General features: G+C 44.1%; 1 protein-coding gene across 1 annotated transcript in view; it reads right to left on the bottom strand.

The window, feature by feature from the left end:
• Positions 1-4,089: 4,089 nt before the first annotated feature.
• The window catches only part of LOC136578872 (cytochrome P450 2C39-like), a 30,545-nt gene continuing 9,333 nt past the window's right edge, over positions 4,090-25,301 (bottom strand). Inside the window, exons 3-9 of the mRNA XM_066579053.1 lie at positions 23,763-23,903; positions 16,769-16,932; positions 13,795-13,968; positions 9,431-9,572; positions 6,620-6,807; positions 5,616-5,757; positions 4,090-4,364 (exon numbers count right to left, since the gene is read on the bottom strand). Of these exons, the coding sequence (XP_066435150.1) occupies positions 4,171-4,364; positions 5,616-5,757; positions 6,620-6,807; positions 9,431-9,572; positions 13,795-13,968; positions 16,769-16,932; positions 23,763-23,903 (1,145 nt within the window). The 3' untranslated portion in view covers positions 4,090-4,170. The remainder of the gene's footprint in view (positions 4,365-5,615; positions 5,758-6,619; positions 6,808-9,430; positions 9,573-13,794; positions 13,969-16,768; positions 16,933-23,762; positions 23,904-25,301) is intronic.

The following is a 25,301-nucleotide window of genomic DNA, read 5'->3' as shown; positions in this document are numbered from 1 at the left end:
GCCCATGATTATCATGACACACACTGTATTCTAAAGTGTGTCTCGTGATGCGTCACAGGCTTAGAATACGGGTGGGGGCCCCTGATACACGTCACAGGCGGACAGCTGCTGTGACGAAGGGCTGGAGGGTCAAAGGTCCTGGGAAAGGGGCGTGGCACCTGTCACTTTCCAAAAGTGGGCGGCTTGACATAAGGTGTGTACTCTTACTACTCACTGCACTAGTTAACCCTGCTCAGTGCTCACAGCACAGCTGCAGCTTAAATGGAAATCATCTTCCTATTTTAGGGAGCTGGGAATCCTCCATCTTGGCCTCAGTATTGATGTGTTTTTGCTTCAGACACCCAGCACATCTAGGTCACCTGTTGCAAGACTGTTTTGTCTGTTTGATCCAATTTCCTATATCAGTTTATCATGTATGTTATTTGCCTTGTGTTTTTGCCTCCGTGTGTTTGTCCATTTCCTTCCAGTCTGTGCATCGTTCACATCTCTGTGGTAAGTCAGTCCTGTTCTGTCTGCCCTATGCTCAGTACATCGTCCCTGTGTTCTGTCAGGGATAGATAGCCCCGAGGTTCCAGCGCGGGGCCTTTCTTATCAGGACTATCACCCTGCTTGAAGGCTGGGGTCTTCCCATTTTCCTAAGTAGCTGAGGGCAAGTTTCCCATCTAAGATTGCCCTGCAGCGGTACATCTGACCACTGGGGTCAACTGCCAGCCCCACCAGGTCTTATCCAAAAGCCAGGCTGGTTGGTGAGCACAGTGGTTCCACACTCAGAGTCCCTAACACCTGCGCCAGATGGAATAACTATCGAATGTCTGAGGTATTGGTTCGTGAATTGGACAAGTCACTTACGCCCGCGAGCCCGCTTCAAGGGCCCTCGTTGTCTCGCGGTTCCCTATTCTAATAAGACAACTAATCCCAGGAAACCTGCCTGCATGCACGATGATCGTCCCGATAAGAACGTCCCACACTGGAACCTAAGGACCTAACTTGCCCAGAAATAGTAAATATTTCACAGCAGGACAGGACACAGTTCACACCAACACACTAGGGATAGCATGCAACGCAGAACACGACAGTTCATACTTAATGTCTGGCCACCTGTGCAGACCCACAGTTCACATAGCTGAGTGCTGTGGGGCCTCAACTCATGGCCACTGCAACAGCATGCGCCCACTCAGCTGATCGGTCGGGGTCCCAAGCAATGGACCCCAGCCAATCAACTATTGATGACCTATCCTGAGGATAGATTATCAGTAGTATTCTCCCTGGAAAACCCCTTTAATTTGGACACATGACACAACTTAGATCCCAGTAGCCTTATTTCCAATTCTAAATTTAAAGGAATACTCCAATATTAAGTACTAATATACAAACTCAAAGTAGCTCAGATAAAATATTTCTTATAAGTCATCAGAGCTGAACCGTGTGATATTTGCAAGCAATCCAAATACTCCATTTGTTCATAAAAACCTGTGTATTATTTAAAGAGGCAGCAATTGGGGATTCATACCAACACTTACTAATGCAATTACATCAGATTTTTACAAACGCAATGATACCAATTTTTTTATTTTATTTTTAATGGTAGAAATAAGGACTTGGACTTCTGTTTATCTGATCGCTTGCATGACATACTGCAGTACTTCAATACTGCAATATGTTATACATTTAACATCAGTCTATTAAGTCACAGGCAGTGATTAACCCTTTCCAATCTAATTTGTATCCTGGTTTTCCTAGGGGGGCTTACTCTTTTTCTGCCGTTATACAACGGCGCAATATGCTGGCTAAAGGCACTACTGCATGAGGTGACACGTTGGATAGGCTCCAAAAGCAGAGAGGCTGGCAATATACAGTAAGACAACCCCGACGGATGCCTTCCAACGTCGAAACTGTACAGCCTTAAATCATAATGTCTTCACAGGTAAGACAATGGATTGGAAAGAGTGAATAGGCTGAAATCCATGGCAGACCCGCAAACTTTTACAAGGCCCCAGGCTGCCACAGAAATTAAACAGCACCCAAGCTGAGTATTAAATGTGTATAAGGATCTCCTGACTCTTTCCCAAAGGCAGATGTCGGGGAAGATAGGGATTGCACATTTGGACTTTGTTAAGTTCGTCCTGCACTGCCAACAAAACCCTGAGATCACTTGGTACAAGAGCAGTCAGGACGGGCGTGTCAGCTTGATATACAGGTGGCTAGATGCTGGAACATACAGACAAAAAAGGCCCTAACATCTGCCTACCAACGGACGAAGGGGACAGGAAATGCTCGGGCGTCTGCCCACCCACCAACAGATGGGTAGGACAAACAAATAAGAACCGGGCATCCAACTACTAACGGACAGGTGGATCAGACATAGAATGAAAAACAGACATAAGCCAGCGACTTACAAACAGCCAAAACACTCACCTAGCATACCTGCACGCATAAACAGATAGAATAGATGTGGTACGAGGTATTTGTTCGTATTTTGTCAAAGATACTTAAGCCCACGAGCCCACCAATAAGGGTCGTCATTGTCTTATGGGTCCCTATTCTCACAAGACCAACTTCCACATGAAACCTGCGTGCATGAGGGACTATCATCCCAATAGGGACGGGCCCACACTGGAACCTATGGACCTAACTCGCCCTAGATGGTAAAATGATCCAAGCAGCACAGGACACAGTTCACACCAGGGAATGCATGCAACATAGAATGGGCCTGTTCACACCACATATACGGCCAACTGCACAGACACAGAACACGTCACTGTTCACACATACAGAACAACATGCATGAAAGCAAAACCCCAGGGTGAAGGGAAACCAGCATCCTCTAGTCAGAGGGGCTGGTATATATGAGCAGCACACCAGTGGGTATTGGGGATCCACTCCCAGCCAGCTCAATTATCTCACCCTGTGAAGGTGTGCGCCTAGAAACTCGTAGAAAAACAGGCTCCAGCAGCACAACCTAACAGACTTTTAAGTAGACCCTTTCGTTCTCAAGCTGTCACATGAACAAGCTTTTAGTCAACAGTTATCTACTGTGTATGGCCACCCTAAAGGTTCGCAGATGCAGCCAAATATATATTAATCCATACCAGCAATTAAGGTGCCCAAACACATTAGAGTGAAATTGATCAAAATGCTCAACATCAACTAAAACGGTTGTTTATCAAGTCAAATTTAAAAACGAACAGTCTGCTATTGACACACCATCATTGTTTGGAAAGAAATTGGGGGTCTTTAAATTTTCTGTCTGATAGTTGGAGGATGGATCCTTTGTCCATCATCGCACGCTCCCAGAAATAGTTTGAACGACTGTAGTGCCGATATGGACTAAAATGTTTATGACTGCATCTGTAAAGTGATAATTGACCAACCATTGAACGAGCGATTGTCTGGTTAATGGTCAACCTACTTCTAGCTAATGTTTATATAGTTCCTGTTTACATGGATTCTACACCAAAATGCGCATCAGAATCTGTGTCCTTTTGCTATCTCATTGATTTCAATGGGAATCCGCTGCACAGCTCATACAGTGTGGATTTTTCTGTGAACAGATTTGAAATCCACTTTGTGGGAAAAAATTGACATCTGCTCATTCTTGATGCGGAAAACTGAATTGGGCTACTCTGCGTGTGGATGCATGTTATGTTGAAATGAAAGTTCACATCACAAATCTGTAGATTTTTTTACATGCATTTGCATTGAAGTCTGCATTAGTTTTTCCTGGGCAGATTTGTAGTAGTGTAAATGGGCTTTAGGAATTCAGAGATCTGGAACTATTAGGGAACGACCACATGGAATGGATTTTTGGCCGCTGATCCTCAATAAAATTTGCATGTGTTAAATGTGGACTTTCCATGAATGTTGCTGTGGATATCACTCCGCTCATGGGAAGGGGTGAAACCCACAGTGAAAATCCACAGCATGAATTGACAAGCCTTAGATTTACAATCTGCACCGCAGATGTAGAAGAGTTTTTGTATGTAAGACATCATAGAAGAAGCTTATGTAGTCACAATTTAACCTGAGATATTCTGACGTCTCATTCAACCCATTTTTTTTGCCTGTACATGTTATAATATTTTTTCCTGATTGTGTTTTTGCTGCATTTACTGTGATATTATATTTTATTATGATTTGCTTTTCAATGTGCGGGCAGCTGGACAGCGGGGATCACTTGGATGAGGAACGAGGTACAGCACATATCTGGCCTGATGCAATTATTTCAGTCTTGTTTAGGTTCAGATATTTCGAGTCCTGACATTCTGTTCCCGGCGGGAGGGTTAAGGTGAATTTCTGGAGCAGAGCGGAGAAGAGCAGGAAGAGCTCCATACGGGCCAGGTTCTCTCCGAGACAAACTCTCTTCCCTAGAAGAATAACACAGCTGGATGTAATAACCAGGTTATTATTATTATCTCTGGGTGTGACTTTGTGCTATTATTCCAGGTTGGCTGGAGATGGTTAACAAAAATGTTCCTACAGCAAGCAAAGGTTGTAAAAAGGTCTGGAATTGAAACACAAAGTCTATGAGAAAGTTGCATAACTTACTATACAATGATTAAAGGAGTTATTGCACATTTTGGTCCTTTTTTTACTGATGGCCTAACTACTGAATATATTCCCCTAGTGACAGGCCTATTTTGTGCTTTAACCCCTTAGTGACCACTGATATGCTTTTTGACGGCCTGTATCAGAGGTCTATGTATGAAGAGAGCTCGTGGTGTGATCTCTCTTCATACAATGCGGGCGCCCGCTGTTTCTTACAGCCGACACCCAATGACAACAGCTCCGATCAGCTGTGTGGCTGATCGGGGCTGTTGAACCTTTAAATGCCTCTGTCAATTCTGACAGTGGCACTTAAGTCCCCCAAACATCCCTTGCTGAATGCTTATCAAGCCATCCCTGTGGGACAGTTGTATTTTTTTATTGGCACCACTCTCGGGTATATATAATGTGTTGTATAACGTTTATCACATTTTTTAGGGGGTTGGGAGTAGAGGGAAAGTGCGTGGAAAAAAACCAAATTCTGCCATTGTCTTTATTTTTATGGTGTTCATCAATTGGTAAAAACAACATGATCATTTTTGGTCCTTTTACATTTGAGAAAATGGTCCCAGTAACAATTGCTAATCGATAAAATTGAGATTCATCTGTCTAGGCTTTACACAGTCCGATTCTGTGGGGTATGAATCATTGGTCATTAAGGGGTTGTGCCATGTTTGAGAATTATGCCTAATCCACCAGATAGAGAATAACTTTCAGATCAATTGGGACTCTACTGATCCCAAAAATGGGGCTCCAGCACGTTCTGAAGTGAAGGAAGCAGCAGCTACACATGTGCACTAGTGTGCAATGCATTTCAGTGGGACTCCCGGTGACAGCCGATTGCTTGAACTCAATCATGGCTGAGCCCTTTTATGAAAAAGCTCTGCTGAAGTAAAATAGCAGTACTTTACTGCACATGTTCAACCGACTAAGAGCAGGACTACAGAAGTCGTAACTTGGCATTTTTTTCAATAATCCACCTTGTAACAGGCAATTGTTTATATAGTACCATCTGATATTCCTAAGTAAGATCTCTCTTCTTCTGGTTACATCTGTGCATCCCCAATTCTTACCTGCTGAGAAAGGCATGAATGCCAATCTGGTGCGGAACTGCCCCTCCTCATCCAAGAAATGCCCGGGGTTGAAAACTTCCGGAGTCTCCCACTGAGATGGGTCAGACAGGACAGATGAGAGGAAAGGGATCACAGCCGCCCCCTGATAATGGGAAATTACACGTTATACAAATGTATCTAGTTTATGAGGGCTGTATTATAGTCAAGGATTCCCTACTCATCACATTTTCTATCACTGGTCGGGTATTATACGTGGCCTATGTCACTGTATGTAACTAGAGTTCAGCTTATATGCCCCCATTATTATATGGCTATTCCCGTCAAGTGACTCGCTATTAATAGGATATTCCGTCATTTTGTGATTAGTGGGACCCCCACCAAACATACAAATGAAGGGGACTCAGTACCACTTAGGGCTCCCACACACTTACGTTTTTTTAATGCTGCGTTTTTTTAACGCGAATGTGAATGGGGCTTTCTAATGTTAAAAACGCATTGCACAAAAATCGCAAAGCACCAACTTGTGATGCGTTTTTAACATGAGAAAGTCCCATTGACATTCGCGTTAAAACAATGCAGTGTTAAAAAGACACAAGTATGTGGGAGCCCTTAGGCACCGCAGCCCAAAGTTATCTATACAATGATATTGAGTCGAAGTGGCATCCTGGTCCTGAGAGATTAAAAATTTTGTCAACCGCTCAGCTGGTTTTCTTTTTTGTCTTTTTTTTGTTGCAATGGGGCCAGCGGCAGGACAGGGAGAATGTGTAGAGAAACGTTGTGGCTGGTAGAAGCTGTCATGACGGTCTGGGCCTGGATAGAGAAGAACATGGACTATTCTAGTCAGGGAAGACAAAACTTGTGATCACTGGAGGTAATAGGTTTGCACTGTAATCACTATCACTGAAGGTAACTGCACTGTATTATTAAGAGGCATAGATTCTTTTTCTTATAAATTAATATATGTATACATTTTATATTCTGTGTAATGTAGAAAGTTCTCATACCTTTGGGATTGTATAACCTCTGAAATTGACGTCTTCAGTGACGGCGTGAAAAAGTGCTGTTGGCGTGAGGTCAAGAACTCTCTGTATTTCGTGGATGACAGCATTTGTATATGGCAGCTGGGGCTTGTCCATGATCTCAGGGGGACGCAACGAGTTAGTCGTCTTGTCTATCTCCTGCTGAACTTTAGCTGTGAAACAATGATTAGGTCAGCTGAGCGAGTAGTCAGAGCTGTAGGAGACATAGGGCCCCTCCATTTGTGGATACACTTATTGACTGTAGTATCAAAGGAATTCAACCTATGTTCATGACCCTGCAAATGATTGAGTGTAGGAATAGCTGGAGTAAGCTGTGGTGTTCACTGTGGCCATTACAGTGTGAGTCACTCTTAATGGCTACATTACAGTGAAATATTGGAATGATGGAAAAGTGCAGGTCTCTGCTCCCCGATATGATGATATGCTTGAGTGCAAACCCCAATACCAGAGTCCAAGGAGACGGGTAAACAGTTCAACTCACGTTATAAGCCCTAAAATATAAGCCCTTCCCCCAAAATAAGCCCTGGCTGCATAAAAAAACCAAAACATCACCTTAGAGGTGCTGTCAGCTCCGACACGCGTCTCCTCTTAAGCTCCCACACTTGTCATAAGTCTTCTGCCAGCCCTTCTTGGATTGGAGGTTTAAAATGCTTGCCTCCTGGAAGCACAGGCTGTGATTGGTTCTCGAGTGCCGCTGCTCTGCCAATCAGAGCCAGTGCTCGATGAACCAATCACAGGCATTCAATGAGTGGCTGTGATTGGTTCATTGAGTGCTGGCTCTGATTGGCTGAGCCGTGGCTTTTGAGAACCAATCACAGCCAGCGTTTCCTGGAGGCGGGGATTTTAAACCTCCAATCAAGGGGGGGGGGGGGTTGGCAGAAGACTAAAGACAAGTGCTGGAGCTGAAGAGGACATGTGTGTCGGACAATGCCTTCTAGGTGATGTTTTTTTTTGGGGGGGGGGTGCAGCTGGGTTTATTTTAGGGCTATTACAGTAGGATTTCCTTCTGTAAAAGTTGCATCGCACCGCACGAAGACCTCGTTTTCATGCGATGCAGCACAAAGGAAGGCTCCATAGGGAAATATGGGCTACAGAGCCTCGGAAATCGCGGCTGTGTAGAGCATGCTGCGATTTTGTATTCTTGTAATATCGCAGGCTAAAAGCATCGCTCATGTGAAACAACTAGAGATGAGCGAGCACCCAAATGCTCGGGTCCTCGTTATTCAAGTCGAGCTTTTTGTAAAATTCGAGAGCTCTACTCGAGTAACGAACCCTATTGACTACAATGGGAGATTCTAGCATTTTAGTATGTGGGATGCTGGGTGCCGAGCTTTTTTTTTTGGGGGGGGGGGGTCGTTCTTTCCCTCTCTCTTTCCCCCTCTCTTTCCCTCCAAGCATTAAGCTGGGAAGAGTACGTTAGCTCAACTCTAGAAAGAACCCATTGCAAAGCATGGGCTCTACATACATACAATTTGTAGCACTGTTACATCGCAAGAAAATCACGCAATTTTGTCACCCGTGTGGAAGTGGCCTTAAAGACATATACACACTCTCCCAGAAATGTCAATAGCATTATGTAGTGACAGTTCTAGGTCATTACATAGCTAACATATTTAATTGGTGTTCTAGGTGTACCTCCTGTTCACTCTGAGTACAGCTCTAGAGTGTAATACAGCTTGTTATTGAGAATGAATACAGGATAAGTCATGTATGTACACAGTGACTCCACAAGCAGAATAGTGAGTGCAGCCTCGGAGTATAATACATGATGTAACTGTGGATCAGTACAGGATAAATAACGTACAGATAGTTCCCGACTTGCGAACATTCGACTTACGAATTTCGCTAGATACGAACTATCTCTTCTGCACAGTACGATGTAATGCTATGGCATTACATCATACTGTGCAGGGACCGGACAAGCTTCTATCAAGCCTGATAGAAGCCTGTCCGGTCACATCGCGGTTGCTGGGCAGCCGGGGCCTTCTGAAAGGCCCTAGGGCTGTCTATGCAGAGCGCCTATCAAGCCGTGCGCTTGATGGGCACTCTGCATAGGCAGCCATGGGGCCTTTCAGGAGGTCCCCGGCTGCCTAGCAACCACACAGCGTCCCGCGATCTCATCGTGGGACGCTGTACGGGTCCCCTGAACGTCGGGTGCAGGCTGTTTCTTACAGCGGGCACCCGGCGGCAGCAGTTCCGACGAGCCGCGCCGCTCGTCAGAACTGTTAACACTTTAAATACCGCTGTCAGAGCGGTATTTAAAGTGTTAACAGTTCCGACAAGCGCCACGGCTCGTCGGAACTGCTGCCGCCGGGTGCCCGCTGTAAGAACAGCCGGCACCCGACTTGTATGGAGCGGGATCCACCCGCGATCCCCTCCATACAACCATTTGTTCGACTTGCGAACAAAACGGACTTGCGAACAGGCTCCCGGAACGGAACCTGTTCACAAGTCGGGGACTAACTGTATGTACACAGCAACTTTAGCAGCAGAATAGTGAGTGCAGCTCTGAAGTATAATACATGATGTAACTGTGGATCAGTACAGGATAAATAACGTATGTACACAACGACTTCACCAGCAGAATAGTGAGTGCAGCTCTGAAGTATAATATCAGTATGTAACTCAAGATCAGTAGAGAATAAGTAATGTAAAGTATTGAATACAGTGACTCTGCTGTTTATGTGGAGTAACTCTACTATATAACCGGTGATATGGTGTTGATCAGGTGCGTTGTTCTGTATTATTGGTCTGCAAAATCAGTAAGATTCATACCTTGCACATCTGGATAATGGGCCATTAGCATTAGGCTGAATTTTAGGGTGGAAGCCGTAGTGTCAGTTCCCGCTATTAACAGGCCAATAACAACCATGAGGAGGCTGGTGTCACAGAAATCTGGATCCATCTCATGTTCCACCTGAGGAAACACAGAACATCAGTTGAGTATGTGAAGATTATACTGCAAGGCTTCATTATGGTGTTACTGACAGATTGGATATGCTTTTTTTCTAAAACTGGGACCAACATGGGATAATCCTGGACAGATACCCGGATTCACTCACCATAACCATGCTCTACCCTTGTCCAGCAGAGGGCTTGTGATTTAGCCATTCTTAGAATAGCTTCACATGAGCGTATGCACAAATACACTTGCCTCAGCACAACATATTTGCATATTAATGAGGTTGGATGAGGCAGATTTGCACTCGTGTTTGTGCATAGTACTATACTTTTAGTGCACACAGGGCCAATTCACACGCACGCGCAACATACCCGTTACGTGGTTTAAAAGGCTGCTTAGCCTAATCAGTTCCAGATTTGCTCTTTTCCTCGTGGTTTTGCACAAATTTTTTCAAGCATCCCCTTGCATATTTGCACACCGCCCATAGACTTCGATGGGCGCCTTTGCTGCGCAAAACTCAGAAAGATAGGGCAGGTTTTTTTCTTAAGTAAAATATACCCCTGCAATGCGCAGACAATAGAACCTATTGATCTCAATGGGTTCAATTTCATAAACTTTTTTGTGCACTCATTTCGGAAGCACGCAGAAAAATAGGCCCTGCTCTATCTTTCTGCATATTGTACAGCAAAGGCTCCCATAGAAGTCTATGGGAGGTGCGTAAATGCAGGCGCAAAACGCAGGAACATGCACAGTATGCTGCGCAATTCAGTGAAAAACAGAACACATCTGTTGGAAGATGTCCGCTCTGAAGCTCATACAATTGTGAATGCGGCAACAGAGCCTGTTTGCAATGGGCGGGGTGGGGGCGGAGCTAATCTCCCACCCCCTATCCACAGCCAGAGATGGGAAGGGTGGAGCTTAGCTCCGCTCCCTTCTATTGCAAACACCCGGAGGGGAGGAGAGAAGCAGAGAGATGACGGGGGGGGGGGGGGGAGGAGGAGGAAAACAGCTCAGATTGTAGCGTATATCGGCCAGACATGAAAACGTCAGCTGGTATATGCTCCTGTGGCACTCAAACTTATTTTTATAACGTTCACCAAGCCATTGAAATAACAAATTTTTTCAATGTTTGGGTCATTACAAAACTTTTATGTGTTGATTTTTTAAACATTGGTATTTTGGGGGTTTTGTGGGGAAAAATTGCTTATTTTTTAACTCGTTTATTTCTTTTTTAATTAAACTTCATTGAAAAGTTTTGACACAGTTTTTTAGTCCCTGGAGAGGTCATGAAAATGTGATCATTCGATTGCTAGGATAGTACACTGTATTACTTGTCATGCATTCTACAGTGCCTATGACATCAGCCTATTAAACTCTGTAGGAGGCGGGGTCTAATAGGCTAAGTTACATGACAGAGATGAAGGCCTTTTCAGGCTTCCAGCTGCCACGAGAACCCAATGATACCTTACAATTGCACTATGGGGTGCCGATGGTTGATGGAGCCCCCTGTCATCTGTGGTATTATTGTATCGTGACGCCACCAGAAGCTAGGGGTTTGACAGGGAGAACGCCCCTCTCATACCCCAAGCTCCCGGTTGGCTCAAGACGGGAAAGTCCTAACTGCATAGTGTGCATTAATTAGTGCTTGGCTGCTGCTGCAGTAACCTTAGCCTGAGGCTGCATTCCCACGAACGTATATCGGCTCGGTTTTGACGCCGAGCCGATATACGTTGTCTCTCTCTCTGCAGGGGGGGGGGGAGGATGGAAGAGCCAGGAGCAGGAACTGAGCTCCCGCCCCCTCTCTGCCTCCTCTCCGCCCCTCTGCACTATTTGCAATGAAAGGAGGCAGGACGGAGGCAGGGCTAAGAATTAGCCCCACCCCCAGCCCGCCTCTCCCCATTGCAAATAGTGCAGAGGGGCGGAGAGGAGGCAGAGAGGGGGCGAGAGCTCAGTTCCTGCTCCTGGCTCTTCCATCCCCCCCCCCCAGCCCATGAGGACGACGTATATCGGCTCGGCGTCAAAACCGAGCCGATTTAGGTTCGTGTGAATGCACCTTGAGGGTTAGTTGTCTTCGCAGGCGTACATTATTAGATGTTAATGTTGCCATTTTTGGCCTGCATTAACATCTAATAATGTAAGGCTCTGAAGGAAAATAACCCTCGGGCTGAAGCTGCAGCCCAGGCACTAATCAATACACACACAGAAGCCGCATGGATGTCTGTCTGTCTGTCCGCTGTGTCCCGGCATCCGCCTGTCACCTCCGTGCGGAGCGCCGCCTCAGGGCTCCATTACGTCAGCTCCCCCGCTCTCCGGTCCCAATTTCTGCGGACGCAGGATGCGCTTCGCCGCCGATCCAGCCGGTCTGTGCTGCGTCCCACTAGCCATCCTAACACCTTCGTGCTGTCTGCTGCCGGCTCGGGCCTCCATTATGTCGGCTCCCCCCGCTCTGCGCTGCTGCCAATCTTTTAGTGTCCTTCCAGGACCTACAGGGCAAGCAGCCATGCAGCCAATCACATTCTGGGGGCGTCACCCCCTGTCAATCTTGACTCCACCAGCAGTGCCTGGTGGCGTCAAGATACATTAATACCGTCATTTGCTTACATGCTGCAGTTGCTATTGATTGTGGCTTATAAAGGGTTAAACTGTCCGGATCTGAGGTTTTTCTGTTCCTGGCAGTTACAACAGGATCCTGGCTGTCAGTAGTCGGCCAAGCAACTGCCTTAGATGTATGTGGAAGTTTAAAGTCTATTAGTGACCACCATATAAAGGCATATTGCTTGTTACTAAGGGGTGAAATTCCATGTTTCATTCTCTTGTATACGTTAGGACGCGGTCACACTGGTCTTCGCCCACATTAACCATTTCCGCTTTTCTGTTTCATTTGTGAAGCAGAGAAATGGAAATAAAATGGAATTGAATCAAAATGTAACAGAGAAATGGAAATGGTTACCGGAGACTAACACCAGTGTGAGCAAGCCCTTATATGGCTACCTATGTGAGTGAGGGGTGAGGATTTGATTGTGATGAGCTACTACTTTGTTACATGGTCAGATATCAAGGGCTCATTCACATGGGCGTATGCACCGATATCACTGCATGTGTATGTGCGCGTTGCATGCATATTTTGTTGCGTATGTGTGCTTTTTTTTAGATTTTTGTGTAATCATTTTTTTACATGCGCAAAAAAAAGGCCCTATTGATGTCACTTTTTTTGTCTTTTGGCAACATATGTAAAAAATATAGTGAATATGCATGTAATGATCTGTGTTCGCTGGATTTTTTTAAATTCACATTCTGTCCGTATTTTTACTGAATACAGATAGTACACGGACCTATTAAAGTAAACTGGTGTATACACAGGTACGTTTTGTATGCGGACTAATGTCGCGTGTAACAAGAAGTGGAATATGTCCTATTTTGGTTCATGTTCAAAGAGTAAAATCGCCTATGAAAGTCTACGGGAGCATTAAAAAGAACGCAGTGAACACAGATATTATGCATGTGTGCACTGTGCTTTTTATGCATGTTGCAAGGGGACAGTGAAAAAACAATGACATCAGTTGGAGCTTCTTGCGTTCCCTTTCTTTAGCGCCTGTGAAAAACGGATGGCATATGGATGGCACACAATTGTAAAAAATATATGCAAGAAAAGCACACACAACACGCATGTGGATACGCATGCAGTGAAATAAGTGTGTTTTTCATGGACTAATATTGCATATGTACGTATGAATGAGCCCTAATAACGCTATCTTTTCTCCTTAGAGAGAGCACCTAGACGGTGAGTGAGAGGACTCAAATGGCCATTCATGCTCCTCTGGGTAATATGCAAATAAGGGAGTGCCACCAGACTCCTAGTGTACAATGATGAAAGGCAAATACCCTGAAACAGCTGTCTGTACATGGAGTCTGGCTTTGCTTTTAATTCCCAGTCATTGTTACAAGGCTAGTATAAAGAGTCTGACTTTGGCTTGAAGGAATGCTGCCTTCCGATAGGTGGCACTGTGGAAGTATTATTCCATCTCCCTTATGAGCCCTAATAGTAATGCGCATCAGATTACTAGAAGGGAGGTCCTGGTGTCCGTTTCTGAATAAAGAATCTAATCCCTAATCACACCAGAGATAACTCATCATGTGTGTCATATAGGGGGCCAGAGAAACAGATTAAGCAGCAGGTACAGAACGTAGGTGATGTCTACGGCTACTCTTCTCAGAAGACCTTTGTGAACGCCATTACCTCCTTTATCTTCAGCAGGTAGTAGTCTATGAAATCCCGCGGTGATTCCGGCTTCAGTGTCTCTTTATGATGCTTTATGTATTTCATCACAAAGTTCTGGAGAATTTGTTTTTCTTTCAAGACTTCCTGGCTGATGACCGAGAACCTCAGAAGAACTGGCACGATATTGCAGAGCTGTAGAAGGGAGGGGGGGGGGGGGGGGGGGGCAGGAAGAAAAGATGACCATGAGGATGAAATATAAGAATAAGCCAACTAAGGAAACAAGAAGAACAGTGAGACTATGGAACTTTATGGCTGAGGACGTGGTGATGGTGAACTCTCTAAAAGAGTACCAAAGGCGCCTGGATGCCTTTCTTGAATGTAACAATATTACATTTTCTAGTCACTGATGACTTCAGAAAGGTTGGTGATCCGGGGATTATTCTGATTGCCAGATTTGGAATCGGGAATTAATTTTCCCCCTAAAACAAGGAAAATTGTCTTCTACCTCAAGGTATTTTTTTTCCCTTCCTCTGGATCAACATTGTGGAATAATAGGCTGAACTGGATGGACAGAGGGTTTTTGTTCAGACTTGCATACTATATTAGTAAGAATACATGAAAGCAGCACAGAAGGATATCTTCAAGAAGAGCAGTAGGAGGCTGATGTGTGTACAGGATGGATATCGGAGTCTGTCTGGCTGGACAACTATGAACATTGGGCTTCTGTTTTCATACCCCATAATAGGTCTTTGAAGAATACCTGTTAGTACTGCAGAGGTGGCCTGGTTAGAACAACCATAATACCTATAAAGGCATATAACAGGAGATGTCTGATAAGAAACATTGGGGTATAGTTCTCCAGAGGCTGTATCGTCAGGACATTATAAACCATAGCAGACCATGTGGTTACCATGAAAAAGCCAAGGAAATCCATAGGCCAATGTAACCCCTTCCACCCTTGTACCATGTAGAGTTGTGAGTATGACAGCCATAATATGGGATATAAATTTGTTGCAGATGCAGAGATCTCACTCTCAGTCACCATCCACACAAAGTTCTTTCATGTTGAGATGAAGGGTTGATGCATTAAGGCCCCACGTTGTGAAAATGTTTTAGTAAGCAATTTCGTTAACAAAATAATTACAAAGATTTCATGTACACGGGGTTCTTATCACCTTTTAATGCAAATCGCAAAAAAAGGTGACAAAACTGCAATATGCAATGATATCTGAAGGCAAAAATGTGTACAGGACCTGATACTATAGAAGGATCTGCACAGAAATGGTTGCTTTATCATACGTGTGCAGATCTAGAACCTGGAAGAAAGGTGGTAGTGTTAGTTGCTATGTGTGATTGTCTGAGACTTGTATTTATTTAGGGCTCTTGTCTGTAATTGTTTACGGGGTCGAGTATGAGGATTATAAAAATCTTGGAGGTCTGGAATCTTATGCCCTGGTTGTGAGGCAGATGTGGATGCACCTTGCCACACATCCGTTTGTCTTTAAGCCATCTGTGGAGGCAGCACCCGAGGAACCCTGGTTTTCACTCTTAAACCCTTCAAGTGGAATACGGTCTTTGCTGTGGGGTCCCCAAACCATTACTCTTTCCAGTAGTGTGGCTGCTGATGCTGTATTGGACTGATGTGCGGTACCTGATGATCTAAACAGGTGAGTAACCAGAAGACTATCTGTGCTCAGGGCTGGCAACTGAAATAACAAGGTCCAAGCTGAAGGTCAAGACAGGCAGGAGGCAATTATGAAGTCTAGAATACAGAGCCGAGGTCAAGGACCACAGAAGTCAGGAATACAAGCAAGGGTCATAACCAGAATATACAACTCATTGGGACTTTACTATAATGGCTAATGGGACCAATAGCTTACGTGTCCTCCATGGAGGGAAGATGCCTAATACAGTAAGAAGTTGCTAGTGGTTAGTGAGAGAACTGATAGGAACATATGCAATGGCACTTTAAGAGGAGGGTTTAGAGTAGGGAGGCAGGCTATGGAGGATGGCAGTGCTTGACCAGGGACCTCAGTAGCAGTCAGTATGAGTACACCCTTAGTTCCATGCTAGAAAGTGGAGAGTTGTTTTCCGACGGGCAACGGGTACTAGTTACGATTAATACCTTTACTACAAGAGGGCATCCGCTATGTTTAGAGGAAAGCAGGTTTCATCACCAACATAGAAGGAGATTCTTTACTGTTAGAGCAGCTAGACTGTAGAACTCTCTGCCTGAGGACGTAGTGATGGCAAAATCCTTAGAGAAGTTTAAAAGGGGACTTGATGTCTTTCTGGAGAGGAAGGATATTATAGGCTATAAATCTAAGATTATTTGTTAATCCGGGTATACAGGCAGGTAGGAACTATTAGGGGTTGATCCAGGGAACAGTCTGATTGCCATTAGGGAGTTGGGAAGGAATTTTTTCCCCAAAAGGGCTAATTGGCTTCTGCTCTTGGTTTTTTTTGCCTTCCTCTGGATCAACAAAACAGGAGGCTAGACAGGCTGGACTAGATGGACATTGTCTTCATTCAGCCTTACGAACTATGTTACTATGTTACCCACCACTCAGTCGCTACCATTCTGGATTCATTCTATGGCTAGGTGTGATAGACGCATGTAGTTATCTGCCTAGGGCACCATAATGCCTCCTCCCAGCCCTGGCCGGCACATCACTTTTCTTTCCATATTAATCATTGCGGATCTCAGCATTCAGACCCCCACTTATCGGAAATTAGTGTCATATCGTAATAGCACATCTTATTCTTTGGTACTGCCTCTCAGTGCTGTGAATGCTGCAATTACATGCCGTCCATAGTGACATCACTGGTGACCCACTGCTATTTATGTACCAACTCGGATTATCCCTTTAAGCAATCCACTCGGTGTCCTACTCTACGAGCTAGTGCTATCATTTATGGTACGTCAATATCAGAGTAAGTTGCTTATCGATGAGCATCTCAAGTGTTCAAGAATAAAATAATGATAGACAACCGTAGATAGTGGAGAAGATAAGATGCGTTTAACATGTCTGGATGTGGTCGAGAGAAGTTCCTGCAGCTGCTTGTCCTGGTAATCAAAGTGCTCCCCAAACAGTACAGAACTGATGATGTTTCCCACAGCCATGGCAAGGGACATCATCGGGTTGAAGGGTTTACCTGCAGAGAGAGAAAGAGAGTCATAATATGGCCTCCAGTCACTGACCAATCTCTGCTGCAGGTCAGATACACCCATGGTAGTGATGGAGTAGGAGGACAGGAGCACATCTGATGTAGTTATACCAAGTAGTATTCATCCTTTATGATGGTACATATGGAATGGTATCTTAAAGGCGTTTTCCAGGGAGAACACTACTTGACTTTAATGGAAAGTATGAACTATGGAGCAAATTATTCTACGGATTTGAAATCCCTGCTGTGGCTAAAAAATGATTAACATGTCAATTCCTGAGGCATAATCTGCATTGGAAAATCTATAGACAGATTAACTCCATTGAATCGGGTTAATCTGCATGTGGATCCATGGTACCCATATGAATGCAGATTTTCTCAGCTGTTTTACCAAGTCAGGATGTTTCAGACACTTTTATTATTATATCATTACTGTCTTTTACTGTTGGACTCGTACAATGAATATAGACTTAGTAAAATATAATAAAATACATCATCGATTAAACATAATCTTCTCTACATCCTAGCCAGCACATCATATGAGGGAAATCCCTAATTTCTGTCAAGACAGGAGTCACGTCTACAGGTCCAGGACATCGTCACATCGTTATTGTTTTTGGTATTAAAAACCATATTTATCCTCTATAAAATGGGGTTTGGGGTGTTTTTTTTGGAATGTCTAGAACTAATTAATAGGATTTATATTGATTTTTATGGAAATAATTACCTTGAGTTTCATTGGTTTTAAGTTTGGCTGATTGCTTTCGGACGAATTACCAATGAATCTAGAGGTTTGACTGTACTATTTTTAAAAAGTGTCTGCATACCTTTGTGCACAGACATTCTATTTTTTATTTGTGCTTACTCATCTTAATATTTTTGTCTATGTTGTCTCATCTTCAAATATTGGCCAGATACCTGGAGAAGTCGCAAACCTTAATAGTCATTGGTCTAGATAGGGCCTGTCTTAGATACACTGAAAATAGACTAAAGCCACTTTCACATGAGATATTTCTCGTTTGAACAAGCGAGCGAGTGTCGTCAACGCTAACTCGTTGGCACTTGTTTGCGCTCTTGCAGCTTATGTAGACATTAATAATACTCTTTATTTGTATAGCGCCAGCTTATTCCGCAGCACTTAAAGGGGTTGTCTCGCGGCAGCAAGTGGGGTTATACACTTCTGTATGGCCATATTAATGCACTTTGTAATGTACATTGTGCATTAAATATTGGCCATACAGAAGTTATTCACTTACCTGCTCCGTTGCTGGCGTCCCCGTCACCATGGATCCGTCTAATTCTGATGTCTTCTTGCTTTTTTAGACGCGCTTGCGCTGTGCGGTCTTCTCCCCTTCTGCTCGGTCCAGGCACGAGCGGCGTTCTGGCTCCGCCCCTTCTACGTGTCATTGCATAGCTCCGCCCCATCACGTGTGCCGATTCCAGCCAATCAGGAGGCTGGAATCGGCAATGGAACGCACAGAGCCCATGGTGCACCATGGGAGAAGACCCACGGTGCACCATGGGAGAAAACCGCAGTGCATCCCTGGGAAAGGACCGGCGGCCATCTTGGGAGAAGATTTTTTAAAGTCCTTATTTCGTCGGATCGGTAAGTAGCAAGTGGCTTAAAAACCGCTTTACTTTGCTATTTTATGCCAGTGGGGTTACAGGCGGAATGGGGTAAGGTAAAATTTTGAGGTTTGCCGCGAGACAACCCCTTTAATTTAATGTGAAACACGGAGTGGGTAGTGCGAACGGTAAGTGAACAAATCAACAATGATTTTTAATTCTGCTGAAAATGAATGAATGACGAGACGTGCATGATTCTCGCTAGTCGTTAGCTCGCATTTAGATGTAACGATAATTGTTTACTTTCGTTTATTTGATCGACAATCATTATATGTAAACGGGCGTTAATGCCTTTTACAAACCGAAACGGTTACACTAAATGTCACAATGGCACCCAAAATACAATATGGAGGACATACAGAGAAAGTCCCCAATAAATCTGCGTAGTACTACATCAGTGTGTCACTGAAGCCTTAGGGTATTTTCACTTGTAGCAAATTTAGCAAATTTTGATACAGATTTCACTTCTTATTTGAAGAGTTGAAATCCATGCTGAAAATAGGCAGCATTAATTCACATGCTTCGGATTTAAAATCTGCACCATTTGTCGTTTCCTCTGTGGATTCCGCATGGATTTTTTCTGCACCATGTGGATGAGAATTGTTTAGATCTCATCCACATGGCTTCTACTGTAAATGCTACAGACTTTTCATTGGAAAATAAACATATGAATATATTGTCCTATTAAAGTCTGGGTGTATTTTTAGCTGAACACTTCGTGTAACTGGTAATTCACACATTGGAATGTTTTCCAACATCAAATCTGTATTTCATGTCCAATCACAGCATCTCTATTGGGCTTAGTTTCAGACTGTGACTTGGGCAATGTAAAACCTTCATGTTGTTTCTCCTGAGACATTTACATGCAGACTTCCTCTTGTTTTGGATGATTTTGCAATAACAACATTTCAGATGCAGTTTATGACTAAATGTTTTTCTCATCTTGTGCAAAATTCTTGGTGTAGCTTCAGATTGTCTAACTGGGGCAATCTGGTATCAATCATGATGTTATATGATGGTCTTAATGGGGAAAGATGAACTTACAGCAGATATAATGGGATCAATGTAGACAACAGAGTTCCACTTCTGACCCTTCCGTCCATTTTCCATATCACATGATGTTCTTTTTCAATATCAGCGCTCTTTTCCAACCATCACTACCCTTGTTGTGCGGTCTCATTCTTATGGTGGATAACTGAGCTCTGACCTATGATGAGGTTGGAAAGGGTGCAGATATGTAGATTTTTCTGAGATGTTCTGTGATTTCATGGATGCATTATTTCTGCATCCAATATTTTTGTCAACTGGTTGCTAAATGTCTCCTCTGAAGTCGGAGATAATTATTCCCATTCAATGACTTGTCTTGTGCATTAAATTTTGCCCCTTGGTTGACTGTTATTTATGTGGAATTTGCATGGATAATGAGTGTTGTGACTCTGGTCTTTAAATAAAAGAGGTGGTTACATCCAATAACTGTTGGCAATGAGAGCCAAAGAGAAATCGATCATTATCATCAAGAAAAGATCACACAAAAGAACCAACTGGCTGCGTTGATGGTGTCATCAGCAAAGATTTGGATTTCTAGATCATGGAGTGAATTACCTATACGATGGACTGCTTGCTAGAGATGGGTTGCCCCGTACAAAAACAGGTAAGCATATATTTGGGGGGCACCTTGCTTCACTCATTAGGAAAGCTTTAAACTAGAACAATATGGGAAGGGAAGTGAAAGTCTAGGGAAAAAATATACAGCTAATTAATACATTTGAGAACCTCACTATTAGAAGTAGAAAGAAAGAACAAAGAAAAGTCCCGAGGGAAATTAGAGGAGCAAGAGACACCAATCACAAACTAAAATGTTTCTATACAAATGCCCAGAGCATGGGAAACAAACAAGAAGAATTGGAGCTCCTAACACAGGAAGAGAAATATGATGTCATGGGTATCACGGAAACTTGATGGAATGATACACATGATTGGAATACAAGGCTTGAAGGATATAATTTATTTATAAGAAACAGACCTAAAAAAGGGGAGGAGGTGTTGTGTTGTATGTTAGGAAAACATTCATCTCCACAGAGATTCAAGCTTCAGAGCTGGGAGTTCTGTAGAAACTGTTTGGGTAAGAATACAAGGAGAGAACAACAGAAAGGACACCATTGTAAGCATTTACTATAGGCCACCTGGACAGGCAGGAGATATGGATGAACTCTTTCTACATCAGATGGCCAAGCTCTCAAAAAAGCACAACATAGTGATCATGGGAGATTTTAACTATCCAGACATTTGTTGGGAATCTCTCTCAGGTAAAAGTAATGGATCTAACAAATTCTTATCCGCTCTTGCTGACAAGTTTATCTTGTAGAAGAGAAAACAAGGAGATCTACTATCTTGGTCCTAATTCTTACCAACAGGGAGGGAATGGTTGAGGAAGTAAGGGTGGCTGCAAACTTAGGAGGCAGTGATCATGTTATCCTTGAATTTTGGATAAAAAGCAGAGGAAGACCTGAGAAGACTCAGACCTCAAGGTTGGATTTCAGAAAGTCAGATTTTAATAAACTCAGAAAGAGGGTAGGAAGAATCCAATGGCTGGATGTTCTTAATGACAGAAATGTCCAAGAAGGTTGGGAAATATTGGGAAATGAGATTCTCAAAGTACAATCGTTAACAATCCCTAAAAGAAGTAAAAATGGGAAGCATTTAAAGAGACCAGGATGGATGAACACAGAACTTGCACACATTTAAAAACGAAGAAAAATATGTTTATCAAATGGAAAGAGGGGGAATATCTAAAGAAAAATATAATGCAGTCTGCAGAAGCTGTACGGCAAGTGTCAGAAAAGCTAATAATGAATTGAGGATTGCAACAGAGGCCAAAAGCAATAAAGGATTTGGGGATATGTCAAAAGAAAAGTCAAAGATGCTATTGGATGCTTACAAGATGAAAATGGTGAATTCGTTAAAAATGATGTTGAGAAGGCCGAACTTTTAAATTCCTATTTTTGTACCTGTTTTCTCTCAGAAGGTAGATAGAACATCAACTTATCTTCCCTGTGCTATTGCGGGAATAAAAGAATGCAGGCTATCTATAAGCAGAGAGATGGTGAGAGAACACTTAGCTAACTTAAATGAATTCAAGTCTCATGGTCCTAGGATATTAAAGGAAGCAGCAGAGGTAATTGCTGAACCATTCGCCTTAGGCCTCATGTCCACGGGCATGCACGGTGGAATCCCGCAGCGGTTTTCACCCGTGCCTGCAGCCATGAGGCCAAAAATGACAGCATACTCGCCTGTCCGGACGCTGCGGGTTTCCCCTCTGTTGTAGCCGGATCTTCTTTCTTCTGCTTGGCAGATGTGCTAGGCACGCCGGCAGTGTGCCGTGCCCATGCCCCGTGCACACTTTTAAAAAAAAAATCTCCTGCTCTCCCACGGATCCATAGCACAAAAACAGTTGCGGATTTTCTGCAGGTCCAGACGGGCTTCCATGGACTTCAATGGGAGCCGTCCGTGTGGGAGATCTGTGGGAAAATGAAGCATGCTGTGATGACTTACCGTGCGTGCGACCCGCACGCCGGGAAAAAAAATCACATCTGCATGCATTTATTTAACCTGTGGATGCTAATACATCCCTATGGGCTTTTGGAGGTGCGGATCCCCCGCGCAGGAGACACGTGTGGATTTTATATTTAAAATCTGCATGTGGACATTGGGCCATAATCTTTGAAAATTTCTGAAGAACAGCAGAAGTCCCAGAAGATTGGAAAAGGACAAATGTTGTCCCTATCTTCAAAAAAAGGAAGAAGGTGAATCCAGGAAACTACAGGCCTGTGAGCCTGACTTCTGTACTGGGAAAGATCTTTGAACAAATTATTAAACAGCATGTATGCAAGTACTTGGATAAAAATAGATTAATTAACCAGAGCCGGCATGGGTTTGTAACAAACAAGTCATGCCAGACTAATCTAATTGGTGGATATAGTTTATCTTGACCTTAGTGAAGCATTTGACAAAGTATCTCATACCATACTTATGCAAAAAATGACCAAATATTGGATTGACAAGGCAACTGTTGGGTGGATTCACAACTGGCTGAGTGATCGGACTCAAAGAGTGGTCATAAATAGCTGCATATCCAAGTGGAAGAATGTATCAAATGGGGTACTACAAAGCTCTGTCCTAGGCCCAGTGTTGTTCAACATTTTTATAAATGATCTGGAGGAGGGAATTGATGGGAAACTGATGAAATTTGCTGGCCACACAAAGCTAAGAGGGATAGCTAACACTAGGGAAGAGAGAGAGAGAGTATTCAAAAAGATCTAGAAAAGTTTGAACAGTGGGCGTCGACTAACAGAATGGTATTTAACAAGATGAAATGTGAAGTCCTACATCTGGCCAAGAAAAATGAAAAAAGCACATACAGAATAGGAGGAATTGGGCCAAGCAGCTGCACATGTGAAAAAGACTTGGGTATACTAATAGATCATAGACTGAACATGAGTCAACAATGTGATGCAGCAGCCAAAAAGGCAAACACAATTGTGGGATGTATTAAGAGAAGCATAGAGTCTAGATCACATGAGGTAATTATCCCCCTCTACTCTTCCTTAGTCAGACCTCATCTGGAATACTGTGTCCAGTTCTGGGCACCCCACTTTAAAAAAAGACATAGACAAACTGGAGCAAGTTCAGAGAAGAGTTACGAAGATGGTAAGTGGTCTGCAAATCATGTTCTATGAGGAACGGTTAAAGGATCTGGGAATGTTTAGCTTGCAAAAAAGAAGGCTGGGAGGAGACTTAATAGCAGTCTACAAATATCTTAAGGACTGTCACAGTGCAGAGGGATCAGCCTGTTGGTGAAATTTAGTTTAGTTCTGTAGTTTGGTTCGAATGGCCATTGCCTTTAAGCAAACAGAGAAGATTAGCTTGCCTCTCCATGTGCCTTGAGTTAATTATAATTATGTGCTTTTGTTAGAATTTTGAAGGCATGTAATGGCGCCAGTTTATTTCAGAAATGGTCCCAGAATCTGTCTGGGTTGATTTAGTAAATCCTGCACTGAGCAGAGGGTTGGACCCAATGACCCTGGAGGTCCCTTCCAACTCTACCACTCTATGATTCTAACATGTTTCCAAAAAACCTTGAGAACTCACTCATTGGATGACAGTCGATTTTTAAATGTGACGAGTATACTCACCTCCTGTCTCTGATACAGCCTGAATGAGATACTTGGACTCTGCTAATGCTCTCTTCTCCATGGTCGTTTTTCCCATCCCAAAATTCCTAAGAGATGTCATCGTGAAGCGGCGGAGTGGACGCCATCGTCGTCCTTCAAAACCTGGAGAGAGAAGAACATTGTTAATGGCTGGATACATCACAATATATTGTTCTAACCCACATGTGTCAAACACAAGGCCCGCGGGCCGAATCCGGCCCGCTGCCTCATGTTATGTGGCCTGCGGCATGCCGACGGCCGCTCACCACTGTAGTGATTTCCAGCTGGGGTGCCGCAGCTCCCCACTTGTAATCACACTGACAGCGCTGCTCCTAGCGCACACTCTGACATCAGAATCCTTCTCCCCTGAGTCCCCTGCTCTTCAGTTCCGCAGGAGAGGACTCAGGGAGGAAGCGTGCTGTGCTGCACACTGTGCACCCGGGCGCATAGGAACTTTTTCCACAAGACTTTTGCACTATTGAGCAATTCCAGCAACGTGATTGGTTGTCTGGGTTGGCTGATTCACAGTGATTGGTTGTCTGGGTTGGCTTATTCACAGTGATTGGTTGTCTGGGTTGGCTGATTCACAGTGATTGGTTGTTTGGGTTCGCTGATTCACCAAGCAACCAATCAGGTTGCTGGAATTCCTCAATAGTGCAGAAGTCTTGTGGAAAAAGATAATATGCCACCCGGGCTCAGCACGATTCGAGGAGGAGCGGCGCTGACCGCAAGGAGGAGGTAAGCATATGGCTGGGGAAGGGGGAAGTCAATATTGCTGCTGGGGGTGGGGGGTTAATATTGTTGTTGCTGGGAGGAGGTTAATATTGCTGATTGCTGCCGGGGGTGAGAGGGTTAATATTGCTGGTGTGTTGGGGGGGGGGGGTATTTTGCTGCTGGGAGGGGTTAATATTGCTGTGGAGGTGGGGTGGTAATATTGCTGGCGGGGTGGGGGTTAATATTGCTGCTGGGTGGGGGTTAAAATTTCTGCGGGGGGGAGGGGTTAATATATATTGTTGCTGGGTGTGGGGGAATAATATTGTTGCTGGCAGGGGGTTAATATTGCTGCGGGGGTGGGGTGGTAATATTGCTGGTGGGGGTTAATATTGCTGCTGGGTGGGTGGGGGTTAATACTGTTGCTGGGAGGGGGTTAATATTGGTGCGGGGGGAAGGGGTTAATATTGCTGGTGGGGGTGAATATTGTTGCTGGGTGGGGGGGGTTATATTGCTGCTGGGAGGAGGTTAATATTACTGTGGGGGTCGCTATTGCTACTGGGGCCACTGTGGGGTACCCTGTTACTACTGGGGCCACTGTGGGGTACCCTGTTAATACTGGGGCCACTGTGGGGGTCAATATTTTTACTGGGGCCACTATGAGAGTCACTATGACTATGTGACCACTATAGGGGTCACTATTTTCACTGGGGCCACTATAGGGGTCACTATGACTACTGCGACCACTATAGGGGTCACTATGACTACTGCGACCACTATAGGGGTCACTATGACTACTGCGACCACTAT

Source organism: Eleutherodactylus coqui, chromosome 9, assembly GCF_035609145.1.
Source record: "Eleutherodactylus coqui strain aEleCoq1 chromosome 9, aEleCoq1.hap1, whole genome shotgun sequence".
Taxonomy (NCBI): Eukaryota; Metazoa; Chordata; class Amphibia; order Anura; family Eleutherodactylidae; genus Eleutherodactylus; species Eleutherodactylus coqui.
This window is presented reverse-complemented; position numbering and strand designations above follow the sequence as displayed.